At 42.4% G+C, this 23,559-nt stretch overlaps 1 protein-coding gene across 10 annotated transcripts; it reads right to left on the bottom strand.

Annotated features, from left to right (window-relative positions):
• Positions 1–262: 262 nt before the first annotated feature.
• Positions 263–23,559, bottom strand: LOC110199390 (BOLA class I histocompatibility antigen, alpha chain BL3-7). 10 transcript variants are annotated; one of them, XM_020974205.2, is made up of 14 exons: positions 22,525–23,549; positions 11,395–11,584; positions 10,697–10,804; positions 10,050–10,082; positions 9,823–9,867; positions 8,003–8,064; positions 7,423–7,515; positions 4,708–4,719; positions 3,433–3,702; positions 2,921–3,199; positions 1,773–2,048; positions 1,528–1,623; positions 991–1,022; positions 263–803 (listed from the first exon to the last, which is right to left on the bottom strand). In XM_020974205.2, exons 7-14 carry the CDS (start codon positions 7,484–7,486, stop codon positions 732–734), a joined length of 1,101 nt encoding a protein of 366 aa, XP_020829864.1. In that variant the 5' UTR covers positions 7,487–7,515; positions 8,003–8,064; positions 9,823–9,867; positions 10,050–10,082; positions 10,697–10,804; positions 11,395–11,584; positions 22,525–23,549; the 3' UTR covers positions 263–731. The 10 variants fall into 10 exon arrangements, with proteins under 10 accessions (XP_020829864.1, XP_020829857.1, XP_020829865.1 ...); XM_020974198.2 differs by having other exon boundaries at positions 4,708–4,892; positions 22,525–23,547; XM_020974206.2 differs by lacking the exon at positions 1,773–2,048 and having other exon boundaries at positions 4,708–4,892; positions 22,525–23,559.

The raw sequence follows: 23,559 nt of genomic DNA, 5'->3' as shown, positions 1-23,559 counted from the left end.
AACTGTCTCAAGCTGAAGAAAGAAAGACAGATGAAGGGAGATCTTGAAAGTCACCTCTGGCCTAAAGTCTTTCATCATTCTGAAGATGTTGACACCACCAATCCAGTCCTCACCCCAACCACTCACATACCCACACTCTTTCCTTGGCTCCCTTTAAACCAGATCCTCTCTAGTTCTGATACAGCTTTAGGGGTGCAGGGACCCCAAAATACTGAAGTTCAGGGCAGAGTTGTCTAGAAAGAATTCATAGACTCAAGTAGTCTTTAAATCAAGTGGCAAAAAGTTTATTATAACACTAAGAAAGGTAGGCAGAGCTCCTTTAGGAAACTCGAAACTTAACAGAAGTTAAGCTAAAGCTGCTATAGAAAAAATACAGTGAATTATGTGGCAAGTATGCTAATTGGGTGGTGAATATACAGTTTCTGTACCTTGGGCATTCACTACTGGTATGGTCTGGGCCAGTTTCTAAGAGGCCTATACATCTGTACTCTACCTCTGTACCAAGATAGCTTTGAGGGCTGATGTCAATGGCTTGACCTCTTAATTGTGTGCTGTGACTGTGGGAATCAGTTCTTCTAGCACAGGATAACTCTGTTTATACAAGGAAAATCTTAGAGGAATCAGACTGTCCTTGATAGATTGCTTCACTGGAGCCCACTTATGCTTTCTTGCCAGAGATAAGGTCCTTGAGCTGGGATATGTGATCCTAAAGCAGGGTTCCAAGCTCCCGATCACTTTCCCAGCCTCCATAATCTCACCATTCTCTGTGGGACAGACATCTGACCACTGTACACTGTCATTGTCTAGATACAAAGAAGGGAAACAACCCAGTCAGGGGCATATTTTACAGAACCATGGCAGGGGAAGGAAAGAGAACACTGAGGAAAGGCTGCTGGAGTAAGCCTCTCCTCTGACTTCTCATTTCTCGTGTCCCAAAGACACCATGGGCTGGCCCCTTCTTTCTACCCTCCATGTCAACTCTTAACTTACCTGCAGCCGAACATGGACCCCTCCTTGTCCACCTGGAAAAGAAGGGAAAATTCCAATGGGGAGTCCAGGAGAGGAGGCCATACTAAGGCCCCAGAAGGTCAGTGATTTGTCTTGAAGACACAACAAGTTACAATTGTGACTGTGCTCCCCTCCCCTACTTTCATCCAGCATCTAGATCCAACAGGAAAACAAAAAAGAGGCACCACAAATGGGCACTTCCCAACCTCAGGTCCTGCATCAATAGGTTTCCAAGTCTGCTCTACAACTCCCAGCTGGGCGACACCCAGTTCCTTTGGCAGAAATCCCCATATTCATTTCTGATGTGAGTCTGAGGAAGTTTCCCCACTCAGCAAACCTGTTATACCAATACAAGGCACGCTCCAGAAAATGTTTACTATTTACAGATTTGCGGACTATTTAACAGTCTCTTAGAAGGTGAAGAGAGAACTTGGGGACAGAAAGAAAAGCTGCCAGTTCAGGGGATGCCAGAATCTTCATGGTGCCTACTGCCTGATGACCCCCTTCCATCTTGCCTACCTGAATTCCTTTTCCTCCAGATCACAACTCCAGCAATGACTGCAATGAGGACAACAGCAATCCCCACAGTGATCCAGGTGGGTGAGGACTGTGGCTCTAAAACAGAAAAGGAAAATGAAAGGCCCTGATCCCTCTCTGGCCTGAGATTCATTAATCCCTTCCCCAACTCCCCCCAGTAGCTTCAGATCCTTCTTGCTCTTTTTGAAAGGATCACCTTTTCCCCAGCCTCTCCTCACTGTCCTTACCCCATTTCACTATGAGGGGCTCAGGAAGTCCCTCATGCTGAACTAGGCAGATATATTTCTCTTCCTGGCCCAAGGTGATCTCCACGGCTGCCCACTTCTGGAAAGTCCCATCTCCAGCAGGCCTGGTCTCAATGAATTCCATGTCCTGGAGCTGTTCCTCCCCATCCCTCAGCCAAGTCAGGGAAATCTCTGAAGGGTAAAAGTTCTGGGCCCTACACCTAAGGGTCACCTTTCCATCCAGGGCAGTGTGACAAGTCACTCGAACAGAGGGAGGGTCTATGGAGGAAAGGTCAGAGAAATTTATTCGGGCCTCCCTTCTTCAAAGGCTAAGGTCCACTACAGGGGAACAAAAATCAGACTAGATATTTGAGCAAGGACACAAATTCTTGGCCTGGGTAGCCCTTACCCCTGAGTTCACCTATGATTCCAGAGAAAGCTCCCGAGACAGTGAAGGAAACAAAGAAGTGTAGCCAACCCCATTTCAGAGAGAGAGATGCTTCACCCCATCTCCTTTGTTCATATACATGTTGGGACCAAGAAGGAGGCACATGTCAGGTGTAGAATTCCTCTGTCTGAAATTGGGGGAAAGAGGGAAATATAAGACATAGAGGGCTGAAGTGAGGTGGGGCTCCCCACTTCAATCTAGACTGGAATTGTAATGAAGGGGACAAATGCTTGGTTGTGCCAGAGAAACCATCTCATACCTTGTCAGGAGAGGATTTCTCTCCCTGAGGCAGCAGTTCTTCTGCTGTTCTTCCCTGAATCCCAAGCCAAGTCACAAACTGAATTGGGGCTACATTGATTTATTTCTATGGACAAAGATTCTGTCTCTTTGGATTTCCTCTGTCCTCTTCCCTCCCTTCCCAGCACCTCCACCAGCTTCAATTCTACAGACTCTAAGTCCCCTGGAAGGACCTAAAGGATAGGGTAAAAGGTCTCATGAGCCTCGTGGGACAAGCAAATTTACCCTGGGTTCGCCAAGCTCTACCCTCCATTCCCATCCCCACCCCGACGCAGCCCCGGGTTCAGATCCACCTAAAGGGGCCAACGAGTAGAGTTCCAGGCTCCAACCCTGCCCCCACTCCATCTCCTAGAATGTGTAGACTGGGGGAGAGAAGCCTAGCCATGAGCACCTAAACAAGCAATACCTGCCCTTAGCAGCGTCTCCTTCCCCAACTCCAGGTACTTGTGCAGCCACTCAACACACTTCTCCTCCAGATAAACTTTCTGTCTCTTGGCCATGCTGCGATCCTCCTCCCACTTGTACTTGGTGTTCAGAGCCGGGGGCACCAAAGCCGTCCAACTCAGCGTCTTCTGATCCGGAGAGATGTAGTCTTGCCCATCGTAGGCGAATTGCTCAAACCCACGCCTAAAGGTCCCGTTGGAATACGTCTCGCAGCCGACCAGGCGCTGATAGATGTGAACTTCTAACCAGCGCCCAGAATACTAGTTAGTCAGTCCACCCACACACTCAGCTGGACCCAAGTCCTCTCTGGCTTTAAGGGGTGGATCTGAGAGGTGGCCTCCAGGAGCGTGCATACGCCTTCGAGGCCTTCGAGATTCTCCTATCCCGCCCCTCCCCCCTCCCCCCATCTACTGAGTCTGAGAACCAGGCCTGAGTTGGCATAAGGAGAGATCCCGCTTATCATATGGCACTCACCTCCCTCGCTCTGATTGTAATAAACCTGCAGATTCTGCAGGCCTACTTCGAAAGTGTGCGCGGTCTCCCTGACGACACGTGAGTTCCTCTCCCAGTACCCCTGACCCATCTGGTCCATCCACGGCACCAAGGGCTCCTCCCTCTGACTCGAGCTGTCGCTGTCAAAGCGTACGAATTGTCGATCGTTCACGTAGCCTGCGGAAATGAACTTCGGCTTTTCGAGGCCAGGCAGAGCTATGGAAGTTTGGAAATACTTCAGGGAGTGAAATCCTAAGGACAAAAGACAGCGACCGTGATTCGAGGCTAGTAAACATCGTGCACTGCCCTCCCAGGGCCCGAAACCCGGCCCAGCCTCGGTAGCAAAGGCTGAGGTGTCCCGAGCAAACTCACTCCAGTTTGGCGTCCTTCCAGCTGCCGCCGCAGCCTTTTCCCCTCATTTCTCCCTCGTTTCCTCAACCAGCCCATGATTCTTATGTCTCTGCTCTCTCTCGATTCTCCTGTAATTTCTCCCAATACCAGACTCAAACTACACCTCCTTGTTTCACCCAGTAATATTCATGTTTATATAACTTATCTAAATGTTCAAAATTCCTCACAACTACCTTGAGATAGCTTCTCTTTCCCGTGAACCCCTTCCTAGCCCCTAAATGTGACTCCATCTTCTGCATCCCTCACCTGTACTTTACTTCCCAGGTACCTTCCCCTGGTCCTCCTGTCTCCAGTCTTTCCCTACCCACACCCTTCAATACTCAAAGACCCCCTGCTCCACTCTGCTAGCCAGCCTTGCCTCCAACTTCCCCAGGAATGCTTTCCCCAGGTCTTCAACCCTTCACCTCTACCTCAACTACATGTTCTGAACACTCCCAAAATAAAAGGCAGTACATCTAGGCCCCCCCCCCAGCCAGGTACTACGAAGATTTAAGTAAGCACATTAACTGTCTCCTTTGTTTCCATGATCATCACCACCTACTGGTTAGAACAAATTGAACCTGGGGATTAGGAAATCTATCCCCTGGAGCCCAAAATGGGGATGTGGATGGGGATAGGGATGGGAAGAGTATAGGGAAAGACCCTCTTCACACCATAATCAGCCTCTGGTCAATCTGCCCAGTATCCAGGCATCAGTTTAATTCTATTAATGCTATTCATCTATAAAATGAGCTGGAGAAGAAAATGGAAAATCACTCCAGTATCTTTGCCAAGAAAACCCCAAATGGGCTCAGGAAGAGTCTGACACAACTGAAAAACAACTGAACAACAACCTTCTTGACTCACCTGCTTTGGTCTCTGGCAGGGCCACAGCCACCAGCAAAAAGAAGAGCACAAAAGTTTCCATGTTAGAGAAGTAGAGGCTCCATGTTAGAGAAGTAGCAGGTAAGTGAGCAGGAAATAGCAAGCAGTCTCTAACAAGCTGCAGGCCTGCCCCCAAATGGCAACCGGGGGCACCCAAACTTTTCATCCTGGACAGACGGAACATACAGCCAGGTAAAAGCAAAACTGAAATGAAGTTCTACTCATCCTATCTACTTTTTTTATTAGCTTCTGTGGAGCCCCTGAGCTTTCTATTTCTTCTAGGGACAGTGCCCTCCCCCCTTTAAACTAGAGTTCAAGGAGTATCCTAGAATCTAGCTCTGACCTTTCCACCTCCAGACTGCCTCATACTGACACTTCCCCACACATCTAGAAAGTATTCCCTCAGAGAAGTTAATCTCTTCATGAGTATAGTTTGCCTTTGGAGTCAGAGTGAAAGTTTCAAGAGGGACAACTTTAGCTGTTAAGCAGGGAGAAAAGTGGAGAGAAGAGACTAAAGGAAAGAGGGGTATGATATGGATATAGAAACCAGGGGCATGTTGACATACAAGCTGTGAGAAAGTATGTCAGAAAACCTGTGGACAGAAGAGGGGCCAGATATGATCAAATTGCCGCTACCACCACTGAACTACTTATTATAAAAAGTTATTATAAAAAACCTGATATTTTAATGAAGTTGGGATGCTTCTCTGAGCTGGAAAAGGGGAAAAAACACTTTAGTTCAGCAAACAAATTAGACACCTAACAAGTTAGGATGTTTAAATAGCTAACTTCTGAGGAAGAACCAGATAGTTAAGACTTAGGGAATGGCTAAGGAATGACACCCCCTATATGAGGAAAGAGGGGTGGAGCAGGTGGAGAGGAGGGAATTTGAAATAGTGGATAGAGAGTTGTCATTGAAGCCAGAAAGATCTGGACTGAAGTGCCATTTTTTGAGGCAGCTGAGCTATGTTATTCTTAGGACAGAGATATTAACCCCAGTTCAAGCCTAGCAGTGACTATGTATTGTCTGCCCAGGTCCCACCAGGCCACAGGAGCATCTGAGGCAAAGAATGACCAAGCTCCCCCCCTCCATCCCTCCAGCCACATTCACTCCTTTCCCTCCCTCCTTCCTGCCCCCTTTCCTTCACCTCTCCCCAGTTTTCTCCTGCATCCTCTCAATTCCCTTGTCACTCCTCCCAATTTCAGACTCTACCCAAACACCCCTTTTGGAGACATTCTCCTCCCCGTGGATCTCCTGCTCCATCCAATAATAATTACATTTATATTATGCAAGTCATTTAACTTCTCAGTGTTCTCTTGTCCATCCTCTAAGGGTCTAGAAGTTGTGAAGGTGTTGACTTGAACTAGCAGAGGGAGTTTCCTTCCTCAGGAGTTCCCTATACCAACTAAATTACAGGTATAGTCCTTATCTCTGTCCCCTACCCCATATCAGCTTTGAAGAAGAGCAATTGGACCAATAAGAAACATTGCATACAGTGAGAAGCAGAGACACATTCTCCAGACAGAAACAGTCAGAGAGAGATAATCATCCAAAGAAGAAAGCAGCTTCAAGGAATATGACCCAGGCAATTAAGAGTTGGGCTATGGAAAGAAGTATGAGCACTCTATGAAAAAAGTAAGGCTTTCCAATAGGCTCTATAGTACTAGGAGTTGTGATTTGCTCTTGCCATAAGTGAATCAGGGTACAAGTACACCACTACTACTCAAGCATTTCCACCAAGCCATGACCTTGGGAAGGTATTTTAGGAAGGGAGGTGGTGTCTGTTCTCACAAATTCTCTTGACAACAAGAATAAGAAAAGTTGTAGCACATGATAAGTGTGCCTACAAGACACACATCAGAGGAGCAGAATCTGGAGAAGGCAGATTTGTGTTGCATTGTTATTTTGCCAGTTCTTTTGGTAGAATGGCTCTCAACTGACACATAGACTTCTCTGGTCTTTTTTTTCTGACTCCAGGCTTCATGCTCTTATCTCACTATTTTTGATTTGGAATTCCTAGAAACTCGTTCCTAACCCATGCTCTCCTCTAGCTCAAGATTTAACTGTATCCTAATACATTTTTTGCACAGAAGGAATTTTCCCTCATGTCCAGTGATTGCCTTCACAACTGGCACACATCAGCCCTTTATTGGGGATCTACCAGATGGTGAATCAAACTTGCCTTCATTGTGACAACATATCTGGCCCTGCTCCTATTCTCTTTCCCTATGCTCCCTATGTCCCTGCTAGTCTACTAGGGACTAAAAGCATTCCTGTCACTTCTGTGTCTCTAAGAGCTCCTGGTTAAAGTAATATTTTGATCCTTTGCCAGGAGCAGTAGTGGACAAAGTTTTTGTTGTTATTCAATCCTGTCAGACTCCATTTGGGAGGTTTTTTTTTGACAAAGATACTGGAGTGGTTTGCCATTTCCTTGTTTAGCTGATTTTACACATATGGAAACTGAGACAAATAGGGTTAAATGACTTGGCTAGTGTTCTATTCACCACGCCACCTGGCTGCCCACCACTTCTCCTATGTTTCACTTTACTTGAAATTAAGCAGTGTATTCTCTGGAAAGTAACTCTGGGCTGATGGTGGAGGAGCTCTCTGTAGTAGAGGCCCTCCCCACCCACATATCTACCCCTAGAATGTCTGTCTAGTCTCCAGGCACTCATTTAATACTATTCTCTACTTACCTGCCCAGGTCTTGGTCAAGGCCAGAGTCCCCAACAAAAAGAGAGAGAGTATATCAGGTCCCATGGTCAGAACACAAATGAAGCACAAGGTCTCTGAAATCAATACACACTGCATTTTAAAGGGGTGGATCCTTAACCTCTGATTGGCTTACAGAGACTCTGCCATCCAATAGCAAATGTAAGACAAAAAAAGTCATTGGTGAATGGGCAGAATGAACACATACAGGTTAGGAACTGACACGGAAAATTCTCAACTTTATAGACATTTCATCTCTCTGTGTTATACAGGGAATAGAATCTAACTGTACCTAGCACCTGAGTCTCCCTCCCTCCCATCATTCAGGAACCACAGCATTTATGCTCCCAGCTTGAACCAGAGAGTTAATGAGAAATAAGGTCCCAGCCTTCAACCCGTTTCCCAACTTCCTCTGTCGTCTGATGGCCTTCCTATTTCCAGCCCTGCTCAGTGTGACCCTTTCCCCTTCTTGGAAGTTAGAAAGAAATTTTCCCCACAGAGAATTAAGAGCATCTGAGGGTTGAAGACACCCATAGACCAATTTGAGGAGAACTGTGTTGCCACCTCTTTTTTAATGACATCCATCCCAGCTGTGACTCCAACAAGTCTTGTAACCTCTCCTGGACCTGTAGATAACCAAGCAAGGGATAAAGAATAAGGAACAAATCAGAGTCCATTAACTGCAATTTGCACACAGGATACCTTTTACCTTGTCTCAAGGTAAAAGGAAAAGAGCTTAATTATTAAAGTAGGGAGGGGTAAGGGAAAGAGTATTGTTTCAGCAGAAGATTGTTTCTCAACTGCCTGAAATACGAAGGTGTGAATTCTCAGTAACCTCTTCATCAGAAACTCCTGAAACAAAGAACCCGGCCTGATTTTGTAGGATTTTTCTTCTTTCTTATCTTATCACCCCCATATCATTAAACTCCAAATTTTATGGAGAGCATAAAGTTAACACTGGAAAGGATCTTAGAGAGAATCTCCCTTAACTTACAGACTAGAAAAGCTGATGACCAATAATGTTAAGAGATTTTTCCAAGGTCATAAAGATAAGAAGGAGCAAAATTGAGATTTGAACCTATATCCTATCATTCCATATTCAATAATCCTTCTACAAAATCATGCAGGTCAAGAGAAAGTCCTGAATATGAGGCCTCCTCTGGCTGAGGACTCCTTAACCCTTCAATCATGGTGAAGTCAACACTACTTGGATAGGCCATAGAAGAGATGAATAATTTAGTTTCATATCATGTTCTGCTATCAGGCCATTCAGACCAAGTCTTATTCCATGTTTCTTCTTTTGATCTCAATGGAGCTTTAAAACATTTCTCCTAAAAATACCAACAAATCTTGTCATTTTCCACTGCACTTCCCTTCTCCATAACACAACTCTCTGGTTGTGAAAACAACAACTTTCTAGGGGAAATGTAGACAAGTCCTTAGATTTTTCCATTCTTTCAGGGACATCTCTCCTGTGAAAGATTAGGATGAAGTCTTCTCAGCCCTTCACTTTCTCAGATACTAACACTCTCCTCTCTCAGAATTGTCCATGTTCATTTTTTCCCCCCAAACTCTTATAAGAAGTAAGTCTGCGAGACCCTGCCTTGGTCAGGCCACATCTGGTATATTTTCAGTCTGGGGCATCACATTCTAGAAAAAGTGTGGACAAGCTAGAATGAATCCAGTAGACAAGGACCAAAATGGTGAGGAGACTCGAGAACATGCTATAGAGGATTGGTTGAAGGAATTGGGGATGTTTACCTAGGAGAGGAAAAGATCCTGACAGGATAAGAGGGTTGTCTTCAAGTATTTGAAGGATTGTTTGGAAACTGAATTAGATGAGTCCAAGAGAGCACAGCTAGGAACTGAGTGAACATTGCAGAGATGCTAATTTCACCTCCATGTAAGGAAACCTTCCTAAGGATTAGGTCTATCTAGAAGTGCAATGGGATACCCCACCAAGGAGTGGTCCTCAAGCAGAGACAAGATATAAAAGAGATTATTGTTCAGAAAGGAGCTGAAGTCGACACCTAAGGTACCTTGGAGCTCTTAGTCTATGATTCTGAGTTATCAGCCCCTATCATCAGTATCCATGCCTACAAGCGAAAATGTTGTTTTCTCTTCTCCCCAGTCCTTCGAATGGGAGAGGAAGGGCAAAGAAGAAAATGTCCTGTGGCCCAAAGCATACATCAGGCAGCTAAGTGGTGCAGTGGATAGGGTGGCACAAGTGAACAACAACAAAAAGCATACACATTCCTCTTGCTTAACACAATTTTTGTTGTTGTTGTTCGGTCACTTTTTAGTTGTGTCCAACCGTTAGTGACATACAGCTAGTAAATATCTGTGGCCAGCTCTCTCTAATTCCAGGGTCCCCAGGGTCTCACCTTTGGCTATGAGAAAGACATCTGGCCCCTGTGCACTGTAGTTGCCTGGAGACAAAGGAGGGAAACAACTCAGGTAGTGACATGTTCTACAGAAGTGGGGCAGGGGAAGGGAAGAGAACACCAATGAAAGGCTACGGGGGAAAGCCTCTCTGCCTTCTCATTTCTCAAGTCCAAAGATACCATGGGCTGGCCCTTCTTTCTACCCTCCATGTCAACCCTTCACTTACCTGCAGCCTAAACATAGTCCACTCCTTTTCCACCTGGAAAAGAAAAGAAAATTCCAGTGGGGAGGCTAGGAGAAGAGGCCATACTAAGGTCCCAGAAGTCCATTGATTTGTCCTGGAGACGCAACAAATTACAACTATGACTCTGCCCCCATCTCCCACTCCAGTCCAATATCTAGATCCAACAGGAAGAGAGAAAAGAGGCTCCACAAATGGGCCCTTCTCAACCTCAGGTCTTGCATCAGTAGGTTTCCAAGCCTAATCTACAACCCCCAGTTGGGAGACATCCAGTTCCTTTGCATAAATTCCCATAGTTCTCCATCCTGGGAGTCAGGAGGACCTGAGTTCAAATCTGGTCTCAGACACTTAACACTTACTAGCTGTGTGACCCTGGACAAGTCATTTAACTCTGACTGCCTCACCAAAAAGAAAAAAATCCTCATATTCATTTCTGATATGTCTGAAGCAGTTTCCCCATTCATCCAGAAAATGTTTTCTATTTACAAATTTGTCCACCTAGAGTCTTAGGGCCTAACAGTCTCTTAGACAAGAAAGAACTGGGGGACAGAAAGACAAGCAGCCAATTCAGGGGAAGCCAGGATCTCCACCATGCCTGCTCCCTAATGCGACCCCCTATCAGTCTTGCCTACCTGAATTCTTGTTCCTGCACATCACAACTTCAACAATGACTGCAGTGAGGAGGAGGACAGCAACATCAGTGATCACCACAATGATCCAGGTGGGTAAGGACTGTGGCTCTAAAATGGAAAAGGGAAATGAAAGGCCCTGATCCCTCTCTGGCCTGAGACTAGAGGGTAGGAGCTGAAGTGAGGCAAGGCTCCCCACCAGACTGGAATTGTAATGAAGGGGACAAATGCTTGGTTGTGCCAGAGAAACCATCTCATACATTGTCAGGAAAGGATTTCTCTCCCTGAGGCAGCAGTTCTTCTGCTGTTCTTCCCTGAATCCCAAGCCAAGTCACAAACTGAATTGGGGCTACATTGATTTATTTCTATGGACAAAGATTCTGTCTCTTTGGATTTCCTCTGTCCTCTTCCCTCCCTCCCCAGCAGCTCCACCGGCTTCAATTCTACAGACTCTAAGTCCCCTGGAAGGACCTAAAGGATAGGGTAAAAGGTCTCATGAGCCTCGTGGGACAAGCAAATTTACCCTGGGTTCGCCAAGCTCTACCGTCCATTCCCATCCCCACCCCCACGCAGCCCCGGGTTCAGATCCACCTAATGGGGCCGAGTTGAGTTCCAGGCTCCAACCTTGCCCCCACTCTATCTCCTAGGGTGTGTAGACTGGGGGAGAGAAGCCTAGCCGTGAGCACCTAAACAAGCAGTACCTGCCCTTAGCAGTGTCTCCTTCCCCAACTCCAGGTACTTGTGCAGCCGCTCAACACACTTCTCCTCCAGATAAACTTTCTGTCTCTTGGCCATGCTGCGCTACTCCTCCCACTTGTACTTGGTGTTCAGAGCTGGGGCTCTGTGGGGGTCCAACTCAGCCTCTCTGTCTCCAGGGAGATGTAGTCTTGCCTATTGGAGAACCCACACCTGAAGGTCCCATCATAAGACGTCTTGCAGCTGACCAGGGATTAATAGGTGTGAACTTTTAACCAGCCCCCAGAATACTAGTTAGTCCGCCCACACACTCAGCTGGACCCAAGTCCTCTCCCCACTTTAAGGGATGGATCTGAGAGGTGGCCTCCTTTCCGCAAAGATGGAAGTTTGGAAATACTTCAGGAAGTGAAATCCTAAGGACAAAGAAGTCGACCATGAGTCCAGGCTGGTAACGATCATGCACTGTCTTCCCAGGGCCCGGGTGCCGGGCCCAGCCTCAGTAGCAAAGGCTGAGGTGTCCCGGGCAAACTCACTCCAGCCCGGCATCCTTCCACCTGCCGCTGCTGCAGCTTTTCCCACTCATTTCTCCCTCCTTTTCCCAACCAGCCCAGGATTCTTACGTCTCTGGTCCCTCTCGATTTCCCTGTAACTCCTCCCAATACCAGACTGAAACTACTCTTATTTTGGAAACACTCTCTTCTCTGTTGGCCCAGTAATATTTACTTACATTTATATAACGCATCTAAATGTTCAAAATTCCTCACAACTACCCTGAGATAGCTTCTCCTTCCTGTGAACCCCTTCCTATTCCCCAAATATGACTCCATCTTCTGCATCCCTCACTTCTACTCTACTTCCCAGATACCCTTCCCCCAGTCCTCCTGTCTCCAACCTTCCATTACTCACCTCCTCCCCTCACCCTCTCCTTTCCTTCCTAAGTATGACACTCCCCCTTGCATACAGAAGACCCTCCCTCAACTTTACTATCCAGCCTTGTCCCCAGATTCTCCAGGAATGTTTTCCCCAGGACTTCAAACTCCTTATCTCTACCTCAACTACTTATTCTGAACACTCCCAAAATAAGAGGCAGGACATCTAGACCTCCCCCAGCCAGGTACTACTAAGACCCTAAGTAAGCAAACTTACTCAGTGATGCATTCCTTCCACTATCACTACCGCCTCTCCCTGGTTAGAACAAATTGAACCTGAGGATTAGTAAATCTTTCCGCAGGACCCCAAGACTGGGATGGGCATGGGGATGGGGATGTAGATGGTGAAAATCATTTAAGATTATTTGAGCCCCAATAAGTTTGGCCCTTATTTGGCCTGAACTAATCAACCAGAAAAAGCACCCCAACATAACAGACATTCTTTTATTTTGTTCTCTGAGTGAACTCAAAATGCCCCTTCCTGTGTCAGCAACTACAGGAGGAGATGAAGCTGACCAGCATTCTTCTGTGTATGACCACTAAGGCACCTTAACCTGGACACTACCTTGAATTATGGGACTTTTCTTACCTTAGTATTTTATGAACATATACTATGCTATGTCATGTTAATGGTAAAAGAAACACAGATACCCAGGATCTATAATTTCAATTGACACTTTCTTACTTGTCTTGTCTTATTGTATTTACAACCTATTCAATTAAGAAAATTCCTTTCTCATGCCATGGCTAAACATATATGGAGACCATAAATCTGAGTAACACAGACATCCTAAGTCAGGGTTTAAATGGCCTCCTAAAATTGCTTGATTCAGTCATAGTTAAAGCTCTGGCTCCATGTACATCTTGCTAACTTAAGGGAATAAACAATATGAATCTACTTGTCACCTAACTTGTTTCCACTTTAACCAACTTTCAGATCCACAGTTATGGTGCCAATGACTTCAGATGGAACTGAAAGATTAGGAGAAAACAACACCCCATCCTGGCAATGCTAGTGGCTTGGGTGCCTCAGGATCCTTTTTTTTTCCTGGAGTTCTAACCTTGATGGGGTAGGGTAAGTTCTCCTATTTCCAGCATCCGTGGGCCTCCCACTAGTTTGGTTGAAGTAAAAAAAAAAATCCCTTTAAGCTAGCTCTGGAGTCAGGGATCAAATTGAGGTTCAATTGCTCTGTAGCAGTTGGATCCCCTCAGGTAAGGAAAATTAGCTATGGGTCAATCAGAAACTAAAATTAGAAATCCCAATAACAAGACAGTCACCTCTTATATGTCAAGCTATTACCAATCTGATGATCACAAATACTGTCAGTGCTAGTGTCAGTTAACTAAAGATAGCCCTAAATTATGTTGGCCGTGAAGGGGTTCTTTTGACTAGTCAAAGTTATTTTATCTTAAAACCAAATTAAGTTTAGACAAAACATCTAGCCAGGAGTGGGAATGTTTTCATCGTTGGGTTGCTGAGATGGCTGAGCTAGAAGGAAAGGCAGAAGCCTCTTCCCTCAAGGCTCACAAAGCCGCTTCAGCACTCTTTCCTAGGTTCCTCATAATCCCCTTTCCCTTAATGACTATGGTTCTGATGGAGACTCAGATCCCCGGACTTAACTTCATCAGGACTTACCCTTTTAAATGTGTAACCTCAGGGGCACTCTGAGGAAGGTTCACAGGATCTAGTTGCACTATCAGGTCTTGGATCCTTGCAAATTCCCCAATCCCCCTTCCTTGGAATAATAATAAATAGCCAATTCAGGTTGGGGGTTTCTAACTAGTCTCTAATTCCCCCTCTCCCTATCATTAATTGTGCTCTCTGTTTGTATTTGTCCTGTCCATTTGTCTGTCAGTGTGTGTCTCTGTGTCTGTGTCATGTGTGCTGTGAATGAGTCCATTACCTTGTAAGATTTAAAGTACAGGTAGTGGGGCAGCTAGGTGGCACAGTGGATAGAGCACCCGCCCTGAAGTCAGGAGGACCTGAGTTCAAATCTGGCCTCAGATCAAACACTTGACACTTACTAGCTGTGTGATCAAGTCATTTAACCCCAATTGCCTAATAAATAAATAAAGCGCATGCAGCCAGAGACTTCTACTGGCTGCAGCTAGGAAAACAACAAACCTATAAGACTCTTTTCTTTGTGAGTCTAGACCTGGACTGCCTAGAGCTACAGTGAAAAGTTAGATACAGCTAAAGACATCTTAGCAGATTCTGGAGGTTTTGAGATTAATCATTAAGAAGTTGGGAAATTGATCATTTTGAGACTATTGGAGAAAATTCCTTTGACTGGGAGTAATTCCAGGAGCTCACCCTCTGCTAAAACACCTCCCCAATCCTGATTCCTCAGCATTCTCCACTCCCTCCTCAGAGATAAGCATCTCAGTATGGGGATTGTAAAAGAGAAGAGAATTCTGGAGAATTGTAGGGAAAACTTAAATCAGCCTTCCCCATCTGGCAAAAGGAAGGGAGGGGTAGCTATCACAGACTAGCAGTAGCCCTAACATCCCTGTGCCCCTGGGTACCTTGCAGCCCACACCTCTAGGCAAGGCCTGGGAGTATCATCCAGGTTCAATACATTCTGCCCACCCTGCCCCAGCAGCGGCAAACGGCATCAGCCTCAGTAAATTCTGTGGCTGTGGGGAGGGGAGAGGTGGATGGGTCAGATCCACAATGAGATTCCCTAAGCCCTGCCACCAAGAATTATCACTACTGGGAAGGCCCTGGAATCAGCCACCCAAACCCCTGGCAAAGGCTGGCTCACCAATATGAGGTGAGAGCCCAGCCAGCCTCTGCTCTTGGTAAGCCTCACTTCTCTATTCCAGTTTTGGAATTTATGGCAAGCTATTTTATCTCTGTTTGCCCTGTTTCCTGATTTGTAAAGGGAAAAAGAATAATGGTTGTTGCTATGGGATTAAAATGATATAATGACTGTAAAATGCTTAACACAATGGTATATGTTAGACAACATTATTATCTCTCTAATTTAATATAATTGCTCCATGCCTGATAACTTTGAAGTGGTTTGTAAATACCAAAAGTAATAAGATCAATAATTTCTATACGTGATAATCTGGAAATGCAATTGATATCATCTGAAGTTTATCGTTTGTGTTATTACTATATTTCTAACTTGTACTGCATTTCTAAAACTCTCTTAGACTATAAAATTTGAGAGACCACTGTGAGGTAGAAATGGTGCATACGAATAGGTCTTTTTAAAGGATGTGATAAAAATGAGAGAGTTTGAAAAGTGTTAATATTTAACAAGGTATATTTGGTTATAAGCAGGTAACAATAATACTGATATTTACTATGATAGCTGATTTTTCATTTAAAATCTTGACTATTATAAAATATATGGCAGTTTAAAGTTATAGTTTCAACATATTAATGATGAGATGAATGATTCTCTGTGCAAAGTGATTTGGAAGTACATTCATCTAAATTGATAATGGGTTGTTTCGAAGTTTATTACTATTGGCAGAGTAGGGGGGGCAGAGCTAAGATGGCAGAGTGAAAGCAGTGACTTGCTTGAGCTCTCCCCCAAACCCTTCCAAATACTTATAAAAAAAAATGGCTGTAAACAAATTCTAAAGCAGTGGAACCCACAAAAAGACAGAGTAAAACAAATTTCCAGCCCATGACAATCTGGATGGTTGATCAGAAAGGTATATCGCCCTGGGCTGGGAGAGGAGCTCAGTTCGTAAAGCAAACCTGGAACAGGCCTCACAGGACTGAATCGGCAACAGCTGTGGTGGTTTCCAGGCTTCTCAACCCAGGAACACCAAAGACAACTTAGAAGGTCAGTGGGAAAAGTCTGTTTCTGCGGTGCTGAGAGAGAAGTAAAGTGGTCTCAGTTCCATTCCCCAAGCCTAGCCCGGGGCAGAGGCTGCCTCCTGAGCTTCCAGCCCACAGACTGAGGGGGAATCCAGTGGCTGATCAGAGGGAGGTTGCAGGGATCTTTTTGCCAGTGCTGAAGCAAGAAACTTTTGCTTTGCCCATGCTTGGATCTGGGTCACAGTTCTAATTTATAGGTCCCTATAAGTATCTCTGAAAACAGCTATACAAACCCCTGAACCTTGGGACAGTACATTCTCCACATTGGAAGCAGACTCTTATCTTAACAAAGAGTTTAAAACTCAAATAATTGGCCAGGATCATCAGCAAGCAGCAGCACAAAAAGAGTCAGACTATATTATCTTACTTTGGTGACAAAGAAGATCAAAACATACAACCAGAAGAAGACAACAAAGTCAAAGCTCCTACATCCAAAGCCTCCAAGAAAAATATGAATCAGTCCCAGGCACTGGAAGGGCTCAAGAGGGATTTTGAAAAGCAAGTAAGAGAAGTAGAGGGAAAACTGGGAAGAGAAATAAGAGTGACGCAAGAAAATCATGAAAAACAAGTCAACAGCTTGCTAAAGGAGACCCCAAAAAATACCGAAGAAAATAACACCTTAAAAAATAACGTAACCTAAATGGCAAAAGAGGTCCAAAAAGCCAATGAGGAGAAGAATGCCCTAAAAAGCAAAATTGGCCAAATGGAAAAGGAAGTCCAAAAGATTACTGAAGAAAATACTTCCTTAAAAATTAGAATAGAGCAATTGGAAGCTAGTGACTTTATGAGAAATCAAGACACTGTAAAACAAATTCAAAAGAATGAAAAAATACAAGAGAATGTGAAATATCTCACTGGAAAAACAACTGACCATGGAAAATAGATCCAGGAGAGAGATTTTAAAAATTATTGGACTATCTGAAAGCCATGATCAAAAAAAGAGCCTAGACATCATCTTTCAAGAAATTATCAAGGAAAACTGCCCTGATATTTTAGAACCAGAGGGCAAAATAGAAATTGAAAGAATCCACCAATCACCTCCTGAAAAAGATCCCCAAAGGAAAACTCCCAGGAATACTGTAGCCAAATTCCAGAGTTCTCAGGTCAAGGAGAAGATATTACAATCTGCCAGAAAGAAACAATTCAAGTATTGTGGAAACACAATCATGATAACACAAGATTTAGCAGCTTCTACATTAAAGGACCTCAGGGCTTGGAATATAATATTCCGGAGGGCAAAAGAGATAGGACTACAACCAAGAATCACCTACCCAGCAAAACTGAGTATAATCCTTCAGGGGAGAAAATGGACATTCAGTGAAATAGAGGACTTTCAAGCATTCTTGATGAAAAGACCAGAGCTGAATAGAAAATTTGACTTTCAAATACGACTCAAATGGAACATGAAGAGGTAAACAGGAAAGAGAAATCATAAGAAACTTATTAAGGTTGAACTGTTTACATTCCTGCATGGAAAGATGATATTCATAACTCATGAGACCTTTGTCAGTATTAGGGTAGTTGGAAGGAAAAAATTATATGTATGGATAGATAGATAGATAGGTAGATAGGTAGGTAGGTAGGTAGGTACGTAGAGGGCACAGGGTGAGTTGAAGATTAAGGGGTCATATCTGGAGAATAAAAGTAAGGGATGAGAGAGGATTATACTAAGAGAAAAAGAAAGGGAGAGATAGAACAGGGTAAATATATCACAAAAAAAAACAGAAAAGAAAAGTCTCTTATAGTAGAGGGGAAATGGGGGAAGATGAGAGGGAATGAGTAAATCTTATTCTCATAGGATTTGGCTTAAGGAGAGAATAACATACACATTAAATTGGGTATGGAAATCTGTGTCACTCTACAGGAAAATAGGGGGAGAAGGGGACAAAAGAGCAGATGGATGATAGAGAAAAGAAAAAAAGTTTATTACTACTGTGGAAATAATACTGCTTCTACTGTGCATCCTGTGTTACAAACATGTTTTATTATAAACAACTTATTGATAGGCACTGTTTTAGAATTAATTAGGTATATTCTCAAGTGTTTTATGCCAGTTGGAGTAAAACTAGTCTCTTAGAAGCAAATTCATTTGTTTAACTATTGAACTCAAGGGTGGAAAAGCTTCTACCTGCAAAATTGTCATTACTTATATTTACATATATAGAGTTGGATCCTCAATAGCATCTAATCCTCCTAAAAGGAACTGGAATCAGAGTGGAAACTTTTGAAGATAAGCCTGGTCCTTTCAAATATCACAACGTCAAAAATGTGAATTTATGGAAAATAATCTTTTCTTTTAAAAGTGCTAAGAGTATTGGGCCTTAGAAATTAAAATGTTACCATTAGTGATTATGAATCCAGATATGATTTGCTCATCCAATTAAGGTCACCTGATGGTAATTAATTGGTTCTGTTTCAAGATTTAAATACATGATAATTGCTTATGGTATGGTTATATTTTTGAATTTTCTTATATGGTGTAATCTGGTAAACAAATTGTATCAGCTATGTTGTTGAAAAGGCAATTCTTCTTATCATCTAGAAATGTTAGATTAAGCATTATAACCCTCCCCCTAAAAAACAGGGGAGAATGAATGGGTTAGTATGAACTAAGAAGAAATTTCACCTAACATTCTTATCTGTGCAAAAGTTCCCTGTGTTGTGGAATTTCTACTGAGTAAATGAGAATCCTTGAAGAAAAAATATAGGGGTGTGATTGTCAAGCCTGCTTCATCTAAGGACATATATTTATAAATGTTAATTTGGAGATTTATGGACTACCACACTCACCATCTATGCGAGATTCTAGAATTTAATTATTTTCTAGTGATATATTTAAAGACAAAGGAAAGAAAAAAATACTGAGTAAATTTTTAAAGCCTTGTTAATATTTGTTATTGTGACAAGATTAATTTAATTGGGTGTTTTCTTCATGGCTTATAAAAACTTAATTTCTTCTCCATTACAAACACCTTTTTGACTAAGGAACTTTGTGATATCTAGGAATTCTGTAATAAATAAGAATTTAGTTTGTTATAATACTTTGGGAATTTATTTATGGTACCTATAGAAATTTTATACCAACTTAGTTTTAATAATTCCAATTTTAAAGTTTTATTTTTATTTTAAATGTGGAAAAGAGAGATCTATCATTTTAAAGTTTCCAACTAATTTTCCTCCATAAAAGTTTAGTGATTATTCTTCTTAACATCATGATAAATTTTAAACTGTTTTTTAAAGAAGGGAAATACTTTTAGAAGAAATGTTTTGAAAAAAAATCTCTTGTTTTGATTTTTTGAAGGCCTACTAAATTTTCATTTTCAAGATAATTTATTGCTAAGTTACTGTAATGAGCTGTAAAGCAGAAGAGATCTTGCTGTTTTGATCTGAATTTGTAGTCATTCCAAGGCTTAAGCAAGAGTTGAATTAATGTTTGAATTTATCATACATACAAGATTCAGTTCCTGAAGTGTTTCATTCTTCTAGAGTGAGTATAATTAGAGAAGAATAAACACGCTTGTGAACAAGGACATAAATCCATCAACTTGTGAGGTTAAAGTTAGGAACCTCTTTGTTTTGTTTAAGGAATGGGATTTCAGTACAGAGAGTTATATTAGTGAAGAGTAGTAACTTATGAGCTCTTTTGTGTTATCTTGATGGGAAATCTAATATTATTTTTAATCTGGAATTAGAACATGTGCAGAGAGTTATGCAAATTGCTCAAGACTCACCTTAAGATGTTCCCATTGTTTAAAGGAATTATGAGAGCAGTAGTATTTTTCTGTGATCAGTCTCTTACTGTTACCGGTGTGAGATTAAATTCTTATTGTGTAGGATATGTGATCCTTGAGAGTTAAACTTACCTGAAACTTTGATTATTCGAACTCACTATTCAAGACTTTTTGGGACTGCAATTTACTATTGTTTTGAGCTTTGATTACAGGTATGGTTTTCTGGGTTCCCATGAATTCAACAGTAGAATGTCATTTGCTGCTGGCTAAGAACTGCTACAGGTGGATGTCTGTGCCTGGGAAGAGTTTCAAGGACAACCTTGGACACAGCATAGGTAGGATCTTCCTAACTCTGTTTCCCAATCCTGCTATTTCCTTTCTGAAAAGGAAAATTCCTCACTTGATTTATCCTGAGCCACGCTTTTATCATTAAGGGACTACATCACTGGCTATCAGATATGACTCATGCCTGGAATCAAACAGAGCTAAGGAAGTTTTTTCCTCCTGATATAATATATAACATTGTCACTCTTTAACTTTTATATCAAATTTCTATAATCAAGAAGTTCTGTAAGTACAATACTAAATATATTAAATAATAGATGGATATTGGAATATCTCTGAGTTACGATAATAGGATGCAAGTATGAATACCTTACAATTTTAACTAACGTTCATGGCCAAATAATAATAATATACGGACAATATTCTCCTAAGGAGGAAATGATTAGACAAAGTAATAAGACAAATATGTAATATGATAGATGTCTAATTAAATAGAATAGCAATTTTGAGAAAATCAACAGGATTAGACTGATTCCTCTAAGAATTATATACAGATGTATATGATTGGCTTCCAAAATTTATCTATCATGGGAATTCAAGCATGTTTTTGTAATAACATCTCAAATTTAGATTTTTTACACAAAAGTTGTATAAAACAGTGGAAAAGTAAGTGAAATTATTTCTCCTTTATTAAAGTATCTCTCTGATCATTTTAAAAGTCAGAAGAGCTCGTTTTATGGTCAGACCTTCACGTTTTAAAAGATTCTTATGCCAGGTACAGGATTTAGGTAAGAACAGGAGCAGCAAATGATATATAAATTGAAGTTTCAAAAATGGAGAACCAAATTTTAGTGATTGTACTAATTTATAATAAGTAAGAATTATCTGGGAACTTCTAGGTCTGAACCAGAGAAGCAGAACTCCCTTTTAGAACTGTCCTAAGAAAAAAAGTGCCCAAGAAAGAATAACTAAGGACCAAATACTTACATGAAACATCTGGGATTCAAAAGGTGCTGTTTAAATACACATTGGGAATAGGTTACTGGGATGCAAGGAACTCAATGTTAGTTAACGTTGGCAATAATGATTGCATTGATTTGTATGGTTCATGTTTAAGGTTTTCTTGGTTATTTTGGTGATATGTAAATCTCTCTTCTCAAAACTAGTCTATTGTGAGCTAAGTAGTTTAATCTGTACCAGACTTAATGTAATTATGCAATTTTGTGAATTATGAGAAAAACTTTGTTGTATTGTTTGAACCCAGCCCTGCATGACTGGGAAGCTGAACCATCTCTATGTGCCTTTTAACTAAGGACCTATATTATGCTGTTTTCGTTCAACTGTCAACTCATATGTCTTCTAAGAGCCTCTATCAGGTCTGTCTGACTACTCCCATAGCTGCCAACTTCTGGATGTGGGCTTGGTAATGATCTGAAGATGCCTGCTCCAAGTGGACATCTCTTCCCACCCCCTGAGGAAAAGGAAGGTTTTTCCCATACCTTCCTTGGTCTACAGAGGGCGCCTTCAGCTTAACTTTGACCGAAAGAAAAAAATGATAATCGTTAGAGATCATTTGAGCCCCAATAAGGGCAAAAGCCTGAACTAATCAACCAGAAAAAGCACCCCAACATAATAGACATTCTTTTTTTTGTTCTCTGAGTGAACTCAAAATGCCCCTTCCTGTGTCAGCAACTACAGGAGGAGATGAAGCTGACCAGCATTCTTCTGTGCATGACCACTAAGGCACCTTAACCTGGACACTACCTTGAATTATGGGACTTTTCTTATCTTAGTATGTTATGAACATATACTATGCTATGTCATGTTAATGGTAAAAGAAACACAGATATCCTGGATCTATAATTTCAATTGACACTTTCTTACTTGTCTTGTTTTATTGTATTTACAATCTATTCAATTAAGAAAATTCCTTTCTCATGCCATGGCTAAACAGATAGAGTAACATAGACATTCTGAGTCAGGGTTTAAATATCCTCCTAAAATTGCTTGATTCAGTCAGAGTTAAAGCTCTGGCTCCATGTACATTTTGCTAACTTAAGGGAATAAACAATATGAATTTACTTATCACCTAGCTTGTTGCCTCTTTAACCAACTTTCAGGTCGACAATGGGAATAAGGAAAGACCCTGTTTACACGTTACTGAGTCTCCAGTCAATCTGCCCAGTCTCCAGGCATTGGTTTAATTCTATTAATGCTATTCAACTACAAAATGAGCTGGAGGAGGAAACAGAAAACCACTCCAGTACCTTTGCCAAGAAAACCCCAAATGGGCTCAGGAAGAGTCTGACACAACTGAAAAACAACTGAACAACAACCTTCTTGACTCACCTGCTTTGGTCTCTGGCAGGGCCACAGCCACCAGCAAAAAGAAGAGCACAAAAGTTTCCATGTTAGAGAAGTAGAGGCTCCATGTTAGAGAAGTAGCAGGTAAGTGAGCAGGAAATAGCAAGCAGTCTCTAACAAGCTGCAGGCCTGCCCCCAAATGGCAACCGGGGGCACCCAAACTTTTCATCCTGGACAGACGGAACATACAGCCAGGTAAAAGCAAAACTGAAATGAAGTTCTACTCATCCTATCTACTTTTTTTATTAGCTTCTGTGGAGCCCCTGAGCTTTCTATTTCTTCTAGGGACAGTGCCCTCCCCCCTTTGAACTAGAGTTCAAGGAGTATCCTAGAATCTAGCTCTGACCTTTCCACCTCCAGACTGCCTCATACTGACACTTCCCCACACATCTAGAAAGTATTCCCTCAGAGAAGTTAATCTCTTCATGAGTATAGTTTGCCTTTGGAGTCAGAGTGAAAGTTTCAAGAGGGACAACTTTAGCTGTTAAGCAGGGAGAAAAGTGGAGAGAAGAGACTAAAGGAAAGAGGGGTATGATATGGATATAGAAACCAGGGGCATGTTGACATACAAGCTGTGAGAAAGTATGTCAGAAAACCTGTGGACAGAAGAGGGGCCAGATATGATCAAATTGCCGCTACCACCACTGAACTACTTATTATAAAAAGTTATTATAAAAAACCTGATATTTTAATGAAGTTGGGATGCTTCTCTGAGCTGGAAAAGGGGAAAAAACACTTTAGTTCAGCAAACAAATTAGACACCTAACAAGTTAGGATGTTTAAATAGCTAACTTCTGAGGAAGAACCAGATAGTTAAGACTTAGGGAATGGCTAAGGAATGACACCCCCTATATGAGGAAAGAGGGGTGGAGCAGGTGGAGAGGAGGGAATTTGAAATAGTGGATAGAGAGTTGTCATTGAAGCCAGAAAGATTTGGACTGAAGTGCCATATTTTGAGGCAGCTGAGCTATGTTATTCTTAGGACAGAGATATTAACCCCAGTTTAAGCCTAGCAGTGAC

This window comes from Phascolarctos cinereus, unplaced genomic scaffold (genome assembly GCF_003287225.1).
Source record: "Phascolarctos cinereus isolate Bilbo 61053 unplaced genomic scaffold, phaCin_HiC Scaffold_5;HRSCAF=322, whole genome shotgun sequence".
NCBI classification, from domain to species: Eukaryota; Metazoa; Chordata; class Mammalia; order Diprotodontia; family Phascolarctidae; genus Phascolarctos; species Phascolarctos cinereus.
The sequence above is the reverse complement of the archived record's forward strand: the minus strand, read 5'-3'. Positions and strand labels throughout refer to the sequence as shown.